Here is a 14,914-nt window from a genome sequence, read left to right on the forward strand (position 1 = left end):
AGGAACAAAGCAGCTAGTGAGGGACAGATGGCATGTTTTACCGTAAAATCCGAGTGTAAATACTACAAAAATCGAATTTGTCCGGCCCCTCCGGGGCCATACTAGTACTCAACCCGTCCATCGTTCTCTGAGATATATCTCCTATAAATCAGCAACTGGAACCATGAGAAAATCTACAGCTAGTCCATGCATATTTTCTGAAGGCGATTCAAGCCCAAAACACTGTGTAATTCCTCAATTTGGGGCCCTCCGGGGCAAGGGACTTCTTATATCGCACATTCAAAGCAAACACCGCTCCCCCACAATTTCACGAAAGAGGTTTAGCATTGAATCTATAGTTTGCACGCTTTCCCCCCTCCACGCTGCCTTACAAGGTCTGAATTACTGTGGATATCTGTAAATGCGATGACACCCAGTCAGGCTAACTGCACAGAGGATATTTCATTAAAAATAATGCTGTAAATCTACTGCTGTGAACTGTCTAACTGCTGCTGAGCGCTAAACACACACTCAGCATTCACTGGTCCATAAAAACTCTGCATGGACATCAAGGTCTGTTGGTATGATTTGGGGTAATGGGTATCAAGCCTCATCTACCTTCATATATATGGTCTCAAGTATTACAGTATACACAGGTATTTTGCCTATTGTACACACGTACGGGAGCTCGTCCAGCACCTGTCATGGCAGGCACAAATCGAGTTCTCCTCGGGGAGAGCCACAGCCGCCTCTGGCACAGCCACTCGATAACTCGTTGAGTTTGGTAGGTTCCTCCCACGAAATGGCACAGCCACTCGATATTGATATCGAGCAACCATATGCGTAACCTCCCGTTCGATGGGCCCATTTCTTGAAAACTATTTACAGTCGGACCATGTCGGAGAGGGGAATTCAAGTCCCCAAGGCCCCAACATCAGACCATTTGGACTCCTTTTAATTCCTGGGACGTCCCTGGCACCATGTCCGACAAACTCCGACTATATGTGACTTTCTGAAGTGATGGCCTAACGATCTGCAAACGGCTGTAATGTTTGAGGGCACATGTACAGCTGACAATGCTGTACTCGTTCCTTGCATGTCCATCATTTCAGATGTCTATCATCCTGAGTAGTACTAGTATTGACCCTCCGGATCCCTAGCAGCAACTCACTACATGCCGAAATTCGACACATTATCACCGTCATGGTCCATGGAGAAAAGAAGTCACGGGTCTCAAGGCCTGAAGGCCTGACGAACCGGTCGAAATGGACTCCCCGACCTAAGTACCTGTTCTGGCTGGTCACACGGACGAACAAAGCGCCTTGGCTTAGAGTCCGCCCCGTTGGATTAGGCTTGTAACACCGACTGCAGCACGCATAGCATCCACTCGCCCGATCCGCTTGACACGCAGGCAATCGCACTCTGTCATTTGTGTCAGTGTTAGGTGCCTCCGAAAGGAAAGCGATCCGCTCTTGGATAATCCGAGTGTTCACTTCCTCTTGTTCGCTCGGTATTAGGTAAACCCCGCCATCATCTGGATTCTGGACAACATCGGAACACAACCTTGCTCAGCACCCGATATGACTGAGCAGCCGCCACTGCGCTTTATAGCGGATCCGACGCCATGTCCTGGCTAGTGGAATCGCGCCAGGTCTACTCCAGATCCACATTGGTTCACCCCGACCTATGACACATTCGTCTTCGGCCTCGATATCTCATCCGTGGATTCTATGATGTACCAAGGCATAGTCATGACGCTCTTCGCGCCCAACATCGTAGTCGATGTCGTTGGACGTGTCATGTCCATGTTGCAGCACGACTTCAATTGCTTGAAAAGGGAGGTAGCGAAGGTGCAGGCCCGCCCCCGCCTGGAACGTTCGCACCCGCATGACCTGCCAGCCTGGCTACAATATATTCATACCTAACGCACCGACTGGGACAATACTTAGGATGCACGTCTTCGCGCCTCGGAGAGGACGGAACAAGTCACGGCGGGATACGGGATATTACCCGACGAGCTGTACAACTTGATCAGAATGTCAGATGAAGCCCTGGATCTTGTGCTTGCATCAATTCGGTCTGCGAGCGCGCATCCGGGCAACTGGAGTCTGCAGAAATCGATTAATGAGATGATCGCGCAATATGAAGAGTGGTTACCTGCGGTTGAAGATGACGACCCACAGGACCTCAATTACGAGCAGATTACGGATGATGCCGGTAGCACAAGGGAAGGAGCTATACAGGCTGTATTAGGGATTATACTTGCTCTCTTCACCATTTGCCTGACACATAGATTAATGTTGTGGGCACGTCGTCGCGGTATGGTTCTCGTACAGTAGATACCGCCAGCAATAATGCAAAGTCATGCCTGCTCTATTGAGCGATGCACTCTGGGGATAACCTGTATAAGAGTTAAGAAGGAACACATTGTGCATGCTTCGCCGACCGTTCCGAGTCCGACTCTACGCGACAAGCACCTGACTCCAATAATTAATCACGTGACCTTATGATCTATTTTTGTCGCCTCTTGTCTGCTCTCTCCGCATCACAATCTGTCTCAGAATCAATGTTCGACAAGACCATAACCTCTACTGCAACATGTCTTTGCCAGACCGGAGACGAGTTACATATTATTTTGACCGTACGACATTTGCCTTCCTCATTCCCGAATCCTCATTAACCACCTCGAATTCTGTCAGCGGAAGTGGGAGGATATACTTATGATGCACCTCAGAAAGGGGAGGGCAGACACTGCATGAAACCACACCGCATATTCATAACGCATCACTTGGTTCGCGCATACAACATGCTTGACAAGATGCATGTCTTGGTAGGAGAACATTCAGAGCGCCATGTGAATGACATTGTGAAACAGCTCAGCGCGCCAAACGCGCTACCCCAGAAGACATGACTCGGTTCCACACGGACGAATACGTGAATTTCTTGCAACGCGTTACACCGGAGACCGCTGAGGATCTAACTTATAAGTATACCAGATGTGAGGATAGGTAGCTTGAAAGTATAATTCACGTCGCTCACGCATGCTTATCACAGTCCTGAGCGCGGACGGCGATAACCCCGCTTTCGAGGGCTTATTCGAGTTCTGCTCGATATCCGCCGGAGGCTCATTAGGTAGGCCGCGTACCACATTTTGTAAGCATGGGTACTCATTCATGTCATTATATCCAGCGGCTGCACGCGCAATCTCTTCCAGCGCCGCCGACATCGCCATCAACTGGGCGGGTGGTCTGCACCACGCAAAGAAACGCGAGGCGTCCGGCTTCTGCTACATCAACGACATCAACCTCGCCATCCTCGAGCTCCTCCGCACATACCCCCGCGTCCTCTACATCGACATCGACTGTCATCACGGCGACGGCGTCGAAGAGGCATTCTATACCACCGACCGGGTCATGACATGCAGCTTTCACAAGTTTGGCGACTTCTTCCCGGGTACGGGAGATTACAGGGACACGGGGTTTGGCAAGGGTAAAGGCTATTCCGTTAACGTGCCCCTGCGTGAGGGTATCACGGATGAAGCGTACAAGAGTCTCTTTGAGCCTGTATGTGCACCCATCTTGTATTTTAGACAACACTGACCTCGTATCTCTATCTAAGATCATCAGCAAAATACTCGAAGTCTTCCTACCCTCCGCAGTGGTACTCCAATGTGGCGCAGATTCCCTGGCCGGCGACAAGCTCGGCGAGCTCAACCTGAGCATGCATGGGCACGCCGCGTGCGTGCAGTTCCTCCGTAAGCAGAATGTCCCGCTGATGCTCCTTGGCGGCGGCGGATACACCGCGAAGAACGTCGCCCGGACGTGGTGCTACGAGACCGCCTGCGCGCTCGGCATCGAGGACACCATCGACCCCATGTTGCCGTACAACGCGTACTTCGAGTGGTTCGGCCCGCGGTACCGGCTCGAGGTCCCGGGGACCAACCGGGAGGATTATAATCTGAGGGACGGATATGTTCACGAGATAAGGTAGGTTTCACCCGCCTCGAACGAGAAGCGAGGATGGTCCTCATTCCTTTATATTTTAGACAGATTGTGCTGCAACAGTTGTCCCAATTACAGCCTGCGCCTTCGGTCGGCATACACGACGTCCCCAGCGAGAGTGTGGGGGATCACCTAGGCTGGCGGATGGCAGAAAGCGAACCACGGGACGAACTAGACAAGGACTTGGCCCGTACGTACACTTCTTACTTCCCCACGTCACACATATGCGAACGACGTATCTCCAGAACATGCACGGCTTATCTACAAGATCCAAGAGGCCGAAGCCTACTCGGACGAGACGGACGACACCGATTCGGACTCACTGAGCCGGCGCATGCCCCGGCGCGCCCCCAGGAAGCGCATGAGCATCGTCACGAACAAGGTGCTGGACACCCCGCAGTTGCACGAGTTCGAGCGCGAGCATGAGGCCTACTGCGGGCACGTCGGAAAGCACACGAGGAGACGATTCTTTGAGTGGGACAATAGTTGGCGGGGGCCCGACAGCGTCGTCGAAGTGTATACTTTGCCTGGACTTGGTGTTCCCGGAGTCAGTGTAGGGGAGTCGATGGCCGGCGGCAGGAGGGGCTATGACCTGGATGTCGATGATGGTATGATCTTGATGGATTGACAGAGATTATTCTACTGGATTTTTAGTTCCGTGTATTATTATATTGTATTATCTATTCGTTTGATCCTGGTGCTCCTTGGTTTTCTCTGCAGTTCTCATTAGCCATAATCGCACCCATACCTAATGTCTCAGGAATAGAATGGACCAATGGGATGCCTCCGGCACGGTGCGTCTGATCCCATATTCGCGGGAGACAGCATAGATGAAGGCGGGATATATAATATTACATTAGACAGTGAATAAGATACAGTATGCAATCTATACTTGGCTGAGGTCCGTGATTTGAGGTCTACAAGTTCGCTGTGCTGCGTTTCCACATAAAAGACGTGCGTTCAGTCATGGGCAGGACAGGGTCCTCCCCTCGTTGGCAATCAAAGAGGAGGGCCATCATAGGCGCATATTCGGTGAGTCGCTCGCAATCGGATGAATGATCACATCACCAGGATCGCCCATCAGTTTACGCTTCTTCTTCCCCTTCTCCTCCTTCTCTACTACCTCCATCTCCCTTACCTTCACCCCCTCCTTCTCCAGTATCCTGATGCCCGCCTCGTCCTCCACTTTCAGCTTGCCGCCCATGAACGCATCCGCAATCGTACACACCACACCCAGCATCTTCCGCGGATCCACGCCGCCGAGGAACCGCGTCGGCACGAGCAACGGGAAGTCCGAGAACGAGATGTGCTGCGCGTCGACGAGCGTGACGAGCTGCCCCGGCTGGAAGCGCCGCACCGCGTTCTGCAGGTTCGCGAAGTGCGAGTTCCAGAGCGTGAATGCCTCCGAATTGATCACGAGCAGCTCGGCGGATGAGCGGGGAGCGGGCCCGGGCGAGGGGAAGGGCTCCATCCATGGGTCTAGCGCAAGCACTTTGCGCACGGGTAGTTCAGGGTAGGTGCGGTCAGGTGAGTGGGGGAGGGGCGCGGGAGGGTTTGAAAGGATGGAAAACTACGACATGGCATTAGGCGCCGCCGATCGACTTTTTAAGGCAGGCCCACTCACGACTGTAGCTCCCCCGAAGGAGTGCCCGACGAGGTCGATGTGTTCAAAGTCGATCTTCCCATTCCACTTACTCCAATCTATCTCAGCTGCATCCGCCACTTCTACCCCGCCCCGATCCTCATTACCGCCCACCATCCGCTTGAACGCCTCCACCGCCTCGTACACCTCCCTCCTCCTGAAATCCAACTGCTCCTGCCGGAGCTTCATGGCTTGCTCAGAGTTGTACGAGGAGTTCTCAACGGACGCGTAGTTCCCCTTGCTATCCGGCCAGTGCACGGAGCCGGGGTTGACGTAGTAGAGGCTCTTGGGCTGCCCATCCGCGCCGCGGGGGAATACCGCGGGACCCGTACCGTCGCGGTGCTCGAGCGCGAGGACGACGCGCCCTTGAGCAGCGAGGTGCGCGCAGAGGTGGGAGTATGTTGTCCGGGAGCCGGCTAGGCCGTGCGAGAAGATGAGAAGGGGCCATTTATCGGTAGCTTGAGATGGGGCGAGGGGTGCTGCATTGCTGTAAGCTGGAATCTACATGGTCGGACGGACGAAAAAATGCTATTTTATTGGACCGTTAGCGAAGGAAGAGCTCCATACCTTTATGGTCGAGCCGAAAAACGCGATGAGTGGTCTAATGGCTGTGCCTAACCAACCTGGGTACGACTGTCCTGAACAGAACCATATCGTGAGCAATATATAATTGAAATATAATGCACGAACATACCTCCGAAATGTTCGTAACCCTTAATTGTCTCGTCTACGGGTTTGATCACCCAATCTACGCCTTTACTCGGCCCCTTGTACCCCCTTCCAAACCAGCTACTCCTTTGATGCGAGTGACCATTCCCGTCCAAGTCAGCCGGATAGAACGCAGTAAAGGCGACTTCCTCGAGCTGCAATGTGTGCTCGAGCTCGTCGTGTGCCGGTTCATTCGAGTGCTTCGGTTTCTTCACTTTCGATGTTCCTAACGCCAGCGATGGTCGGATAGGACGTAGAAAGGTCGTCGCTCCGACAGCGTATGGACCTTTAGGCTCAGGTAAATGTGGCATTGCGATGAACGAAGAAGGGGGAAAGCAGGAGGTGCTGGTCGCGGGGGTCGGTACTCGGGAGAGGGATGCATCGTGCGGCTGAGGTGACGTATTCGGACAACTTGCAGTCACCGGCAATTGTTTACACGTGTTTCCGCCCGGAATGTGGCGTTGCAAAGGAGAGGCCACACGGCGTAATATTAATCGAAAGGGGATCCTTCAAATTTACATGGCCAATAGCATCATACATACAAGAACACCTAAATGCCTTCGCAGTGCGATGAAAGAAGCGGGAGCAAAGGAGACAAATGGAGTACGGAGCGTAGAAAATACTTAATGTTATACATGTGGTATATAGTTAGTCCATGAGACCGCCCTGTATGCACCCGGGGAAAGACATCGCAAAGAAGTGAACGCAACGGCAAGAAGAGCAATTCGGGCTGAAATATACAGAAAGGTGAGCAATGTCATAAATGTCACCTCAATTACCTTAAAGGCAGAAGGGTTTGCGCTTTTCCCCGCATTTGCCTTCTCGCCTGGGGTTTTCTCCGAGTCGTCCTCCTGTTGTTTGTCCTCATTTTCTAGCTTTGCCTTTTCTTCCGAGTTTGTCTCCCTTACTTGCACTTCCTCCTCCCCTGATCCTCCGTCCTTCTTTGGTTTGGCATCTACACCTGCGTTTTCGTTCTTGCCTTTGGAGTGTCCTAGCAAGTGCCGCGTAGCCCACCAAATCCACACGGCACATGGTAGGCATGTTATCGCGAATGAGCAACTTCTCCAGAGTATCTGCTCTATGCGAGACGGGAAGTAAAAATTCCACCCCGCCAGATGGACAGCACCGAAGATCATGGAAATGGCAGCAGTCACACAATATGTTATGCCTTCATCAGCCAAGTCTAGCTTCCCCGCGTGGAATGTCGGCACACATTCAGCCTTAGTAGTCATTGGCTGAGGCTTTACCATTTCTAGAAATGGAGTTAGAGTTGCGTGTATAACAATTGTGAATCCTGCAGCCAGTTTTCGCCACACTTCGCGAGGGAGAGAACAGCTGCTTGAACTAGGAGTGGTCTTCGAATGTGCTTTTTTGGCTTTCCTGCACGGGCCTGACAGTAATAGTCGCGAGAATTCCTGGATGATATCAGTCTTCGAAACCCTTCCCCAATATTGCTCCTTGCGAAGGACACAAGGGCGCTGGGCTCCGTGAGGCTTGTTCCACCACAAGAAATACGTCACGGAGTTCAGCAGGGCGAACCCAAGCGTCGCGAGCTCCAGCTCAGTCAGTGCTAGATTTTGCGCCGTACGTGCCAAGAGCTGGAGAATAAACCAGAGGCCTTGGATGACAGCCGGCGCCTTCTCCAAGGAATTCCTCTTCCCTCGGTCTGTAATGTCCGCCTCCGTAAGTCCAGTGAACGTGGGGCATTTGAATATCAATTGAAGTCGTTCCTTATCCTGAACATCTAATACCCTGGGAGTATTTTCATCGTCATCCTTGTAGAACATATATCCGCCCATAATCCCAAAAAAGTAATGGGTTTTGGTCCATTCTGCGAAAGAGTCTGGTGAGTATGACGGTTGAGGACGGAGTGTCTTAGAGCCCACCCAATCCTTTCCCCGCCCCAATACCTTTCTCAGATTCCCCGTCCTTAGTCATGGCTTCCTCTTCCTCTTTGTGTATGCATTTCTCCACGCTTTTGTTACTCTCCTCCAGGTTGCTCTTGGGTAGCCTTGGGATGATGACGTTCTCCGCTAGCTTTCTGACAACAAGCCACTGCCTCAACGCCCATGCGATTACCAGTTCTGGGGCGATGATAGCCATGATCACTATTCCCACTTGCCGTAACGGCCCATGATACCAGGACTCGTGAGGATGAGGAATATTGAGGTGGAGTGACACCCAAGTGCATGCCACGACGGTGACTGTGCAGCTCCTGACGATTTGCCATAATGTCTACAGTGATAAATATCCTCGCAGTCAGATGGACAAATGTCAGAAGCTGCAGTTATTACGGATGTTCCAAAGGGAACTGAAGAAGTCCCGTCTACAGAGGATGCCCTGAGAGTCGGTATGAACATAGCGACGGGAAAGTGGGCACTAGCTCTAGTCTTCCGTCAACCATTGTACCTTTATGCGGTCGTACGGAGTCCCGCATTCCGGCCAGCAGCTGCGACCAGTGATGGGCAATCTTTGCACCCAGACCTTTGGTGTTAGGTGATAACACTTCCCCCCCTAAACCTACACAAATAGCGTCAATAGTTATATCCCCGAGTCAAAGTTCCATCAGAAGAAATGATCACAGTCAACGCTTCTCGTCAGCGTTAGGGTATGCACTTCATTGTAGCGCCTGCTCACAATACGGGGGACCAGTTTCGCAGGTCTGAAAGACGCAATAAGTTTGAATGAGGCTCCATCGGCCGCGGCATGATCACAAAAGCACAGATTCAGCGTTGCCAGTGACTGTATCCCTTCGGTTCCCACAAGCACTTCATGTGCCATTTAACAGCCCATATATCACCAATTGGAGTTCGTTTTCGCCGTTCCTACTGGCTCCTACATACATCGGTCAGAGTGCTTCGCCCGAAGCTAGGCTTCCCAGTAACATGCCAATCATAAATTCTACATTTACATGGAATCCAGATAGATTACTTGCCTTTGCGGGTAACGATACGGAGCAACCAGAGGCTTAACGAGCTAGCCACAAGCGCCCGCGGAACAGATAGGCGCCTTGAAACCGCGGGAAGAAGCCGAGGACGTGGTACCGGGGCGACATAATCGCGGACACTAGGGAAAATCGCGGGAGACAATATCATATCAATAAGCGAGCAGGCTGAAAGGCTCCGTGGGCATGTCGGTACCCCCAACTGCGGGGAGGTAGTAACCGGAGATGCGCCGGGTTGCAAGAGGTTAGTACGAGACAGCCAGAAGGGATGGGAGACGCGACAGATACCAGGCGGGTACAAACACAGACGGGCCTAGGCCCTCAGGCCTCAGGGAGAGCATGGTGGTCATGCAGCACCTCCTCCGGCCCACTAAAAGTGACTCTTCTCCGGCGATCGCGCAGAGGTACTCACCCCTCGCCGCAGCCAGTACAGGGTCGGCCGCACGACGCTCTTCCTCAACAGGCGGATGTGCCGAGGATAGGAAAGAACGAAGGCCTCCGGTGAAAGCTCATACGGCCGTCGACGCCATCTCATGCTCTTGGTTATCTAATAAAAGTCAGGTAATAATATTGGCGATGGTGTCGACGTGGACCAGAGGGAACCCTTGGAAAAGAATTTTGGTACCCCCCGAATGCTCTGAGAACCATGCCCAAGGCGAGTGGACGGTGAGGATCTCGAACGGTCAAATGGGAGTGGAATCCAACAGGCAAGAACAGTTCAGACAGGGCGCGGAAGCCAACAGTAAGGATTGCTGTGATACATATATATCCGCTTGCTGATACGGAAGTCGAAGGCCCGCTATGAGTGGTCCAGCGGAGACGCACCGAGTTCTGTCTGTCTTCTCTACTGTATGTAGTTCCACGCGCAGCTTGTCAGTCAGGAGCATCCATCACGCCCACGTGATACGTGACGATCGTGTCTCGATCGTAGCTATAGCCTCGGACATAGCGTGCTGAACAGATGTATGCATTTCTGCTTTCTGAGTCTGCAATGTCGCGGAATGGACAAACGGTGTGCCCCGATAGGGATGGGGCAAACAGAGAACAGAACACGGATGGCTGCCACCCTCATGCGCCTGAGGATTAAGATCAGCAACAGGACCCATACTGCTTACTGCGACATCGAGCCCAAATCGCATCGTGGACTCTGTACGAGCTCTTTTCGCGTCCCAGCGACCATTGTGATAAGGATACCGGTATCTCACGGAACGTGTGAGTACTCGGGTGCTTCGGAGAGCGCTGAAACGGAACAGTCACTGCAATGCTCGGGTGCCTCGGTGAGCGCATCAGCGGAAGGGGAATCGTGAGTGATATTACTTACCAAGATTCGTCAAGAGCCCTTCATGTCTAACGGGTCCGCCTCCACATCCATTATGAAGACAGCCTCAATTGTTGTAGAACTCTTGACAGAAGTCACCGGTACGTCTCCAAATTTCCGGCGCAACACCACCTCACGGCTTTCAGATGGTCAGGTCCAGGAGATGACCGAGATGGCTGTACGCGCCTTCGCCGGAGGCAGGGATAACTATGGCATTCAACAAAGAGCTCGCTGACAACGAATCCGCATAGATATCTCTCACAGAGCACTGGTCGGGGGCGACTGGAGCCTTCACAGCCCGTTGTTCCGGGCCATGATACGTGCGTCGGCGCTAGAAGGAGAAATCTACGTTGTCAAAGACCCGGAAAGTAAGGTAATCGTGTCCAGTGGCTTCTGGTTCCCTCCCAGAAGGGAGTTATTTGGAACGTGAGTTGCTTGTACACCTCCTTTCCCGATACTGGTTTGACCATGACTGGAAGTGAGGACCAGAGAGCCTTGGGGTTCAACGATTTCTTCAGCAAGTTGTCACCTGAAAGCCAGTATTGGTGGCAGAACACCGTGCGTGACTACCAAGAGAAAGCCTGCGCTCAGCTTTGAAGCCATTTACAGTACCCTCAAACCATGGACAAGTTCAATGCTGACACGTGGAATAAAGAGGCACGTATACTCAAACTTGCGAGGCGTGGCCGCTCGTTCTAACATCTCCAGTAGGAGCTAGACAAGCGCTGGTGGTGTTTCCACCTCGCTACGGATCCTAAGCATCAGAACCGTGGCTATGGGACAGCGATAGTCAATTTCGTCTTCGAGAAGGCAAGTCATCACTACCTCCAAGGATACATGCCAGGTGAACATACTGTTTGTCAGGCCAAGACCGCAAATCAGATAATTGGTCTGGCTGCAGCGCTTGATGTAAATGTAGGTTCATACGGCATATTCGATTCGAAGATTGTGTTCATTGTGGCTTGTTATGTATCTAGGTCCGGAAGTACCTTGCGATGGGATTGAGTGAAAGAGGCCAGACGTATTTGGATGCGCCTACAGGTGGCTTCACCGTACACGTTTTATCTCGAGGATAATGGCAACGACACAGCATTCAGGAGGCCTGCGTCGGTTGTCTAATTAGAACTAACATTGTAATTGGTCTGATTCCCAGTAATCAGATATAATTCGAACTGAAAACAGGAGATTCTGTCTAATCATCGGGGGGTTTTTCCCGATGTTCTAGTCGACCCCTCTAGTACTGAGACGTGAAGAGTCCTTAGGACTCATGTCATCACTGTAGATACTAGGGTTGTAGAGAGACAACGATGGCGACTTGAAGCAGCCTCAGGCTGCCAAAGTAACGGCACCGTGCTGAACGATTCCTGAGCGGGTGAAACCGGCACTCTCCGAGAACAGCTTTCCGTCCCACCACGGTCTCCCATATTGTCAACGTTTCAACTCTCAAACGGTGGACCTCGCAGAAAATTGTTCCAATGGTCCGGATGCTGCCAGTCTAGGTACCTTGTTCGTTGCCTCTCGGTGAATTCACACCCGCAACGTACATTGCTAGAGCAAGCGGCGGAAAGACTCATCCTGTATAGGAATTGATTACACATTGCATACAAGTCCAGGTGGCGAGGTCATAGTTCAACTCGTCGGACTTGCCTGCGAGTATTCAGCTTCCATGGGTATTTTACTCGATTTCTGGCACATCTTCCCGCAAAGCATCAGGCTCTGTGCCTACCGGCTTCTGATACACGTAGGACTCCGTCTGTACGGTCCCACCACGTCTTACAGCTGCTTCCGCCTACCTTTCAATCTGTATGCCAAGGCGGGTCAAGGTGTGGATCTGCATGAAGCAAACGCATTACGATTCATCTCAGAGCACGTGGGGAGCCCGGTACCATCGCTCATTGACGCCATTCCATATCCGAAATATCCAAATGGCATGTTCATAGTAATGACACGCTTACCTGGAGAACCGCTGGCGCGCGGTCTATGGGACATGTCGCCGGAACAACGATCACTCCTCGCATCCGATCTCAAACGACTCTTTGACCAGATGCGATCCATTCCGCCTCCTCAGACAGGTCCCAAAATTTGCGCAGTAGATGGCGGTCCCGTACTGTGTTATCGCGTATGCGTGGACAGAGTCGGGCCGTTCGACACAGAGGCAGGTCTCTATCAGTGGCTTACTGATAGACTGGTGTTGGAAGAACAATATCGTCTCAAGGCGTTCGCAAGACCTGTCCATTCCAGAACTCACCCGATATGTCTTACCCACAACGACTTCGCACCACAAAACATCCTCATTGACAAGAATGGCCGTCTTACAGGTTTGGTCGACTGGGCATGTCTGTCCTGGTTTCCCCAATACTGGGAATGGACGAGGTCATACTATGCAAAGGAGTCGTATGGGCCTTGGAGAGATATGATGGACGAGATCTTTGGGCGCTATGAGGAAGAACTCCTTGTGGAACGAGAGCTTTGGAAATATACTAGTATTTGGTGACATTCTGTCCTTTCAGCCGCGCCGCACCGTTTCTCTTTTCGGTCTCCTGTGTGGCGTTGACATCTCACACTTCCGCATAGCCAGATTCTTACATCCTAATCTATGATTGTATGTATTGGATTCTCGTGCCCCTTATTCTGCTGGCCACACGCCTTAGAATGCCATTCGTCGAGTGTGGTGCATGTTGAGGGCTTGAGTTTTCCGTTGGTCAAAGAGAGCATGCTGTCAGGTGCTAGTCGCGGACCTGAGTCCAGCGTCAATGTACGTGGTTGGTACGACTTCGCTCCGCTGACGCTTATAATGCGCCCTAGGCATTAAGCAAACCAGTGAGGTGACGTTCGCGCGTCTATCTGTCCCCATGGATCACTGAGATATATACAAAGCTGTGATGATGCTCAGGCTACTGCGTATAAAAGCAGGAGTCGGCACATAGGCGGGCTGTCCGATCTATCCTACACCACAAACAGCCTGTTATCGCTGTCACGGATGGCGGTAAGTCTGCGTGAATGATAGTAGTCCAACGAAATCAACTAGGCCAGTGGGGAGCCTTCAGTCTACGGGAGAGAAGAGGCCCGAGTCAATTCGAGTCAGTCACGGTCCCCGGACCGCGGATACTCGGATTCTCCACCCGTGTGGGCCAGCACCGCACCGACCGCCTTGTTGCCCATACACAATCTGGCGAGGGTGAAGCAGGATGATCACGAAAGGAGCTGCGAGCCGAGCCGTAAGTGCCCATCCTTGATGTTTTCACGCATGCTCAGATGATAGGATTGCAGGATTGGGGTATGCCGTCGCTGCAAAGCCATGAAGGTCGCCTTGCCTTCACATATGCAGCTCATCCTGCGAGACTGATAGCCGGTTCCGCATATAGGTCAGATGCGAGTTCCCCCAGGAACAAACGTCTGTCAACGGTGCAAAAACGCGGGCAAGAATGCAAACGCTGACCGTACGTCGATCGACGCCATGAATCTCTCGTTCGAACCTTACCTCCTTATGCTGCTACACAGAAAACGCGAGGACCTGATAAAACAGATCCAACGCCAAGCTACAGAGATTCAACGCCTCATTGAGGACCTCGAAGCCTCCAACACCCCCCAGCGCTCAGAGGCGACCTCGCCCTCTGCCTCACAGGCCCCGATCTCCCCAAATTCGTCGCCCTTCCGCTCACCCTCCTCCGGCACCTACCCCGATTCGGAAGAGCGCCTGCGAGTGATTCATCTGGACATCCAGGAATGGATCGACACTGCTAGGGAGAATACCGCTAAGTTTAATCGGGTGATCGAGCTCGTTCAGCTGGAGTAGGGCGAGGGGAAGAAACGGTAGCAGGATGAGGATGCGGAGGAGGGCCGGTATGCGATTGTAGAGAGACATGGCCGACGTAGAAGCTGCCGACGATGTCTCGGGAGGGGTTCCTTTCTGGTTTGATGGCCACATTGTCGCCGGATATTGAGGGGAAGGGAAAGGAGGATATTGACGAGGAGGGCTTGTCGAGCGCAGAAGAGCAAATGATTCCACAAGTCCATGAAGCCGATGCTAACGAAGAGACGGAACTCGGGTTGGTCAACAAGCACTCTTTCATGCCCAGTAAGTGGTACCTACCTGGCGCTGGATTCCCTATCCGATGGGTTACAAGATCCTGTGGTTGATACGAAAAGGATCTCGGCTGACACCCCGACGTGGGGGGGGGGGGGGGATAGGGATAGACACCCTTGAGGTGTCCCAGTTGTGTATGCTCATCGAGAGAACCGGAAAGCATCTCGCAGGGAAGACAAGACCCGCCTCTTTGGGAAGAGCCGCAAAACAGCTACGTCCAGCTCTCGCGCACAAC

General features: G+C 52.4%; 6 protein-coding genes across 6 annotated transcripts; 4 read left to right on the forward strand and 2 right to left on the reverse strand.

Annotated features, from left to right (window-relative positions):
* Positions 1 to 2,545: 2,545 nt before the first annotated feature.
* On the forward strand, positions 2,546 to 4,712 carry GLOTRDRAFT_64258 (histone deacetylase). The gene is made up of 8 exons (XM_007870679.1): positions 2,546 to 2,620; positions 2,679 to 2,809; positions 2,860 to 2,977; positions 3,034 to 3,111; positions 3,169 to 3,542; positions 3,598 to 3,965; positions 4,025 to 4,170; positions 4,226 to 4,712. Exons 1-8 carry the CDS (start codon positions 2,578 to 2,580, stop codon positions 4,606 to 4,608), a joined length of 1,641 nt encoding a protein of 546 aa, XP_007868870.1. The 5' UTR covers positions 2,546 to 2,577; the 3' UTR covers positions 4,609 to 4,712.
* A 132-nt stretch (positions 4,713 to 4,844) lies between these two features.
* GLOTRDRAFT_79681 (uncharacterized protein) lies at positions 4,845 to 6,714 on the reverse strand. The gene is made up of 4 exons (XM_007870680.1): positions 6,317 to 6,714; positions 6,190 to 6,260; positions 5,605 to 6,123; positions 4,845 to 5,550 (listed from the first exon to the last, which is right to left on the reverse strand). Exons 1-4 carry the CDS (start codon positions 6,639 to 6,641, stop codon positions 4,996 to 4,998), a joined length of 1,470 nt encoding a protein of 489 aa, XP_007868871.1. The 5' UTR covers positions 6,642 to 6,714; the 3' UTR covers positions 4,845 to 4,995.
* Positions 6,715 to 6,959: 245 nt separating this feature from the next.
* GLOTRDRAFT_46824 (uncharacterized protein) lies at positions 6,960 to 8,565 on the reverse strand (the record flags this gene model as incomplete). The annotated part of the gene is made up of 3 exons (XM_007870514.1): positions 6,960 to 7,109; positions 7,290 to 8,204; positions 8,377 to 8,565. Coding segments are annotated over 3 exons (1,254 nt in total), but the record flags the coding sequence as incomplete, so codon positions are not given.
* Positions 8,566 to 10,854: 2,289 nt separating this feature from the next.
* On the forward strand, positions 10,855 to 11,668 carry GLOTRDRAFT_46618 (uncharacterized protein; the record flags this gene model as incomplete). The annotated part of the gene is made up of 5 exons (XM_007870495.1): positions 10,855 to 11,018; positions 11,072 to 11,150; positions 11,202 to 11,253; positions 11,311 to 11,507; positions 11,570 to 11,668. Coding segments are annotated over 5 exons (591 nt in total), but the record flags the coding sequence as incomplete, so codon positions are not given.
* A 713-nt stretch (positions 11,669 to 12,381) lies between these two features.
* GLOTRDRAFT_29246 (kinase-like protein) lies at positions 12,382 to 13,086 on the forward strand (the record flags this gene model as incomplete). The annotated part of the gene is made up of 1 exon (XM_007870471.2): positions 12,382 to 13,086. A coding segment is annotated over one exon (705 nt), but the record flags the coding sequence as incomplete, so codon positions are not given.
* A 963-nt stretch (positions 13,087 to 14,049) lies between these two features.
* GLOTRDRAFT_131805 (uncharacterized protein) lies at positions 14,050 to 14,388 on the forward strand (the record flags this gene model as incomplete). Its single annotated transcript, XM_007870681.1, has 1 exon — positions 14,050 to 14,388. One exon carries the CDS (start codon positions 14,050 to 14,052, stop codon positions 14,386 to 14,388), a length of 339 nt encoding a protein of 112 aa, XP_007868872.1.
* Between the last annotated feature and the right edge of the window lie 526 nt (positions 14,389 to 14,914).

Source organism: Gloeophyllum trabeum (genome assembly GCF_000344685.1).
Source record: "Gloeophyllum trabeum ATCC 11539 unplaced genomic scaffold GLOTRscaffold_00012, whole genome shotgun sequence".
Classification (NCBI taxonomy): Eukaryota; Fungi; Basidiomycota; class Agaricomycetes; order Gloeophyllales; family Gloeophyllaceae; genus Gloeophyllum; species Gloeophyllum trabeum.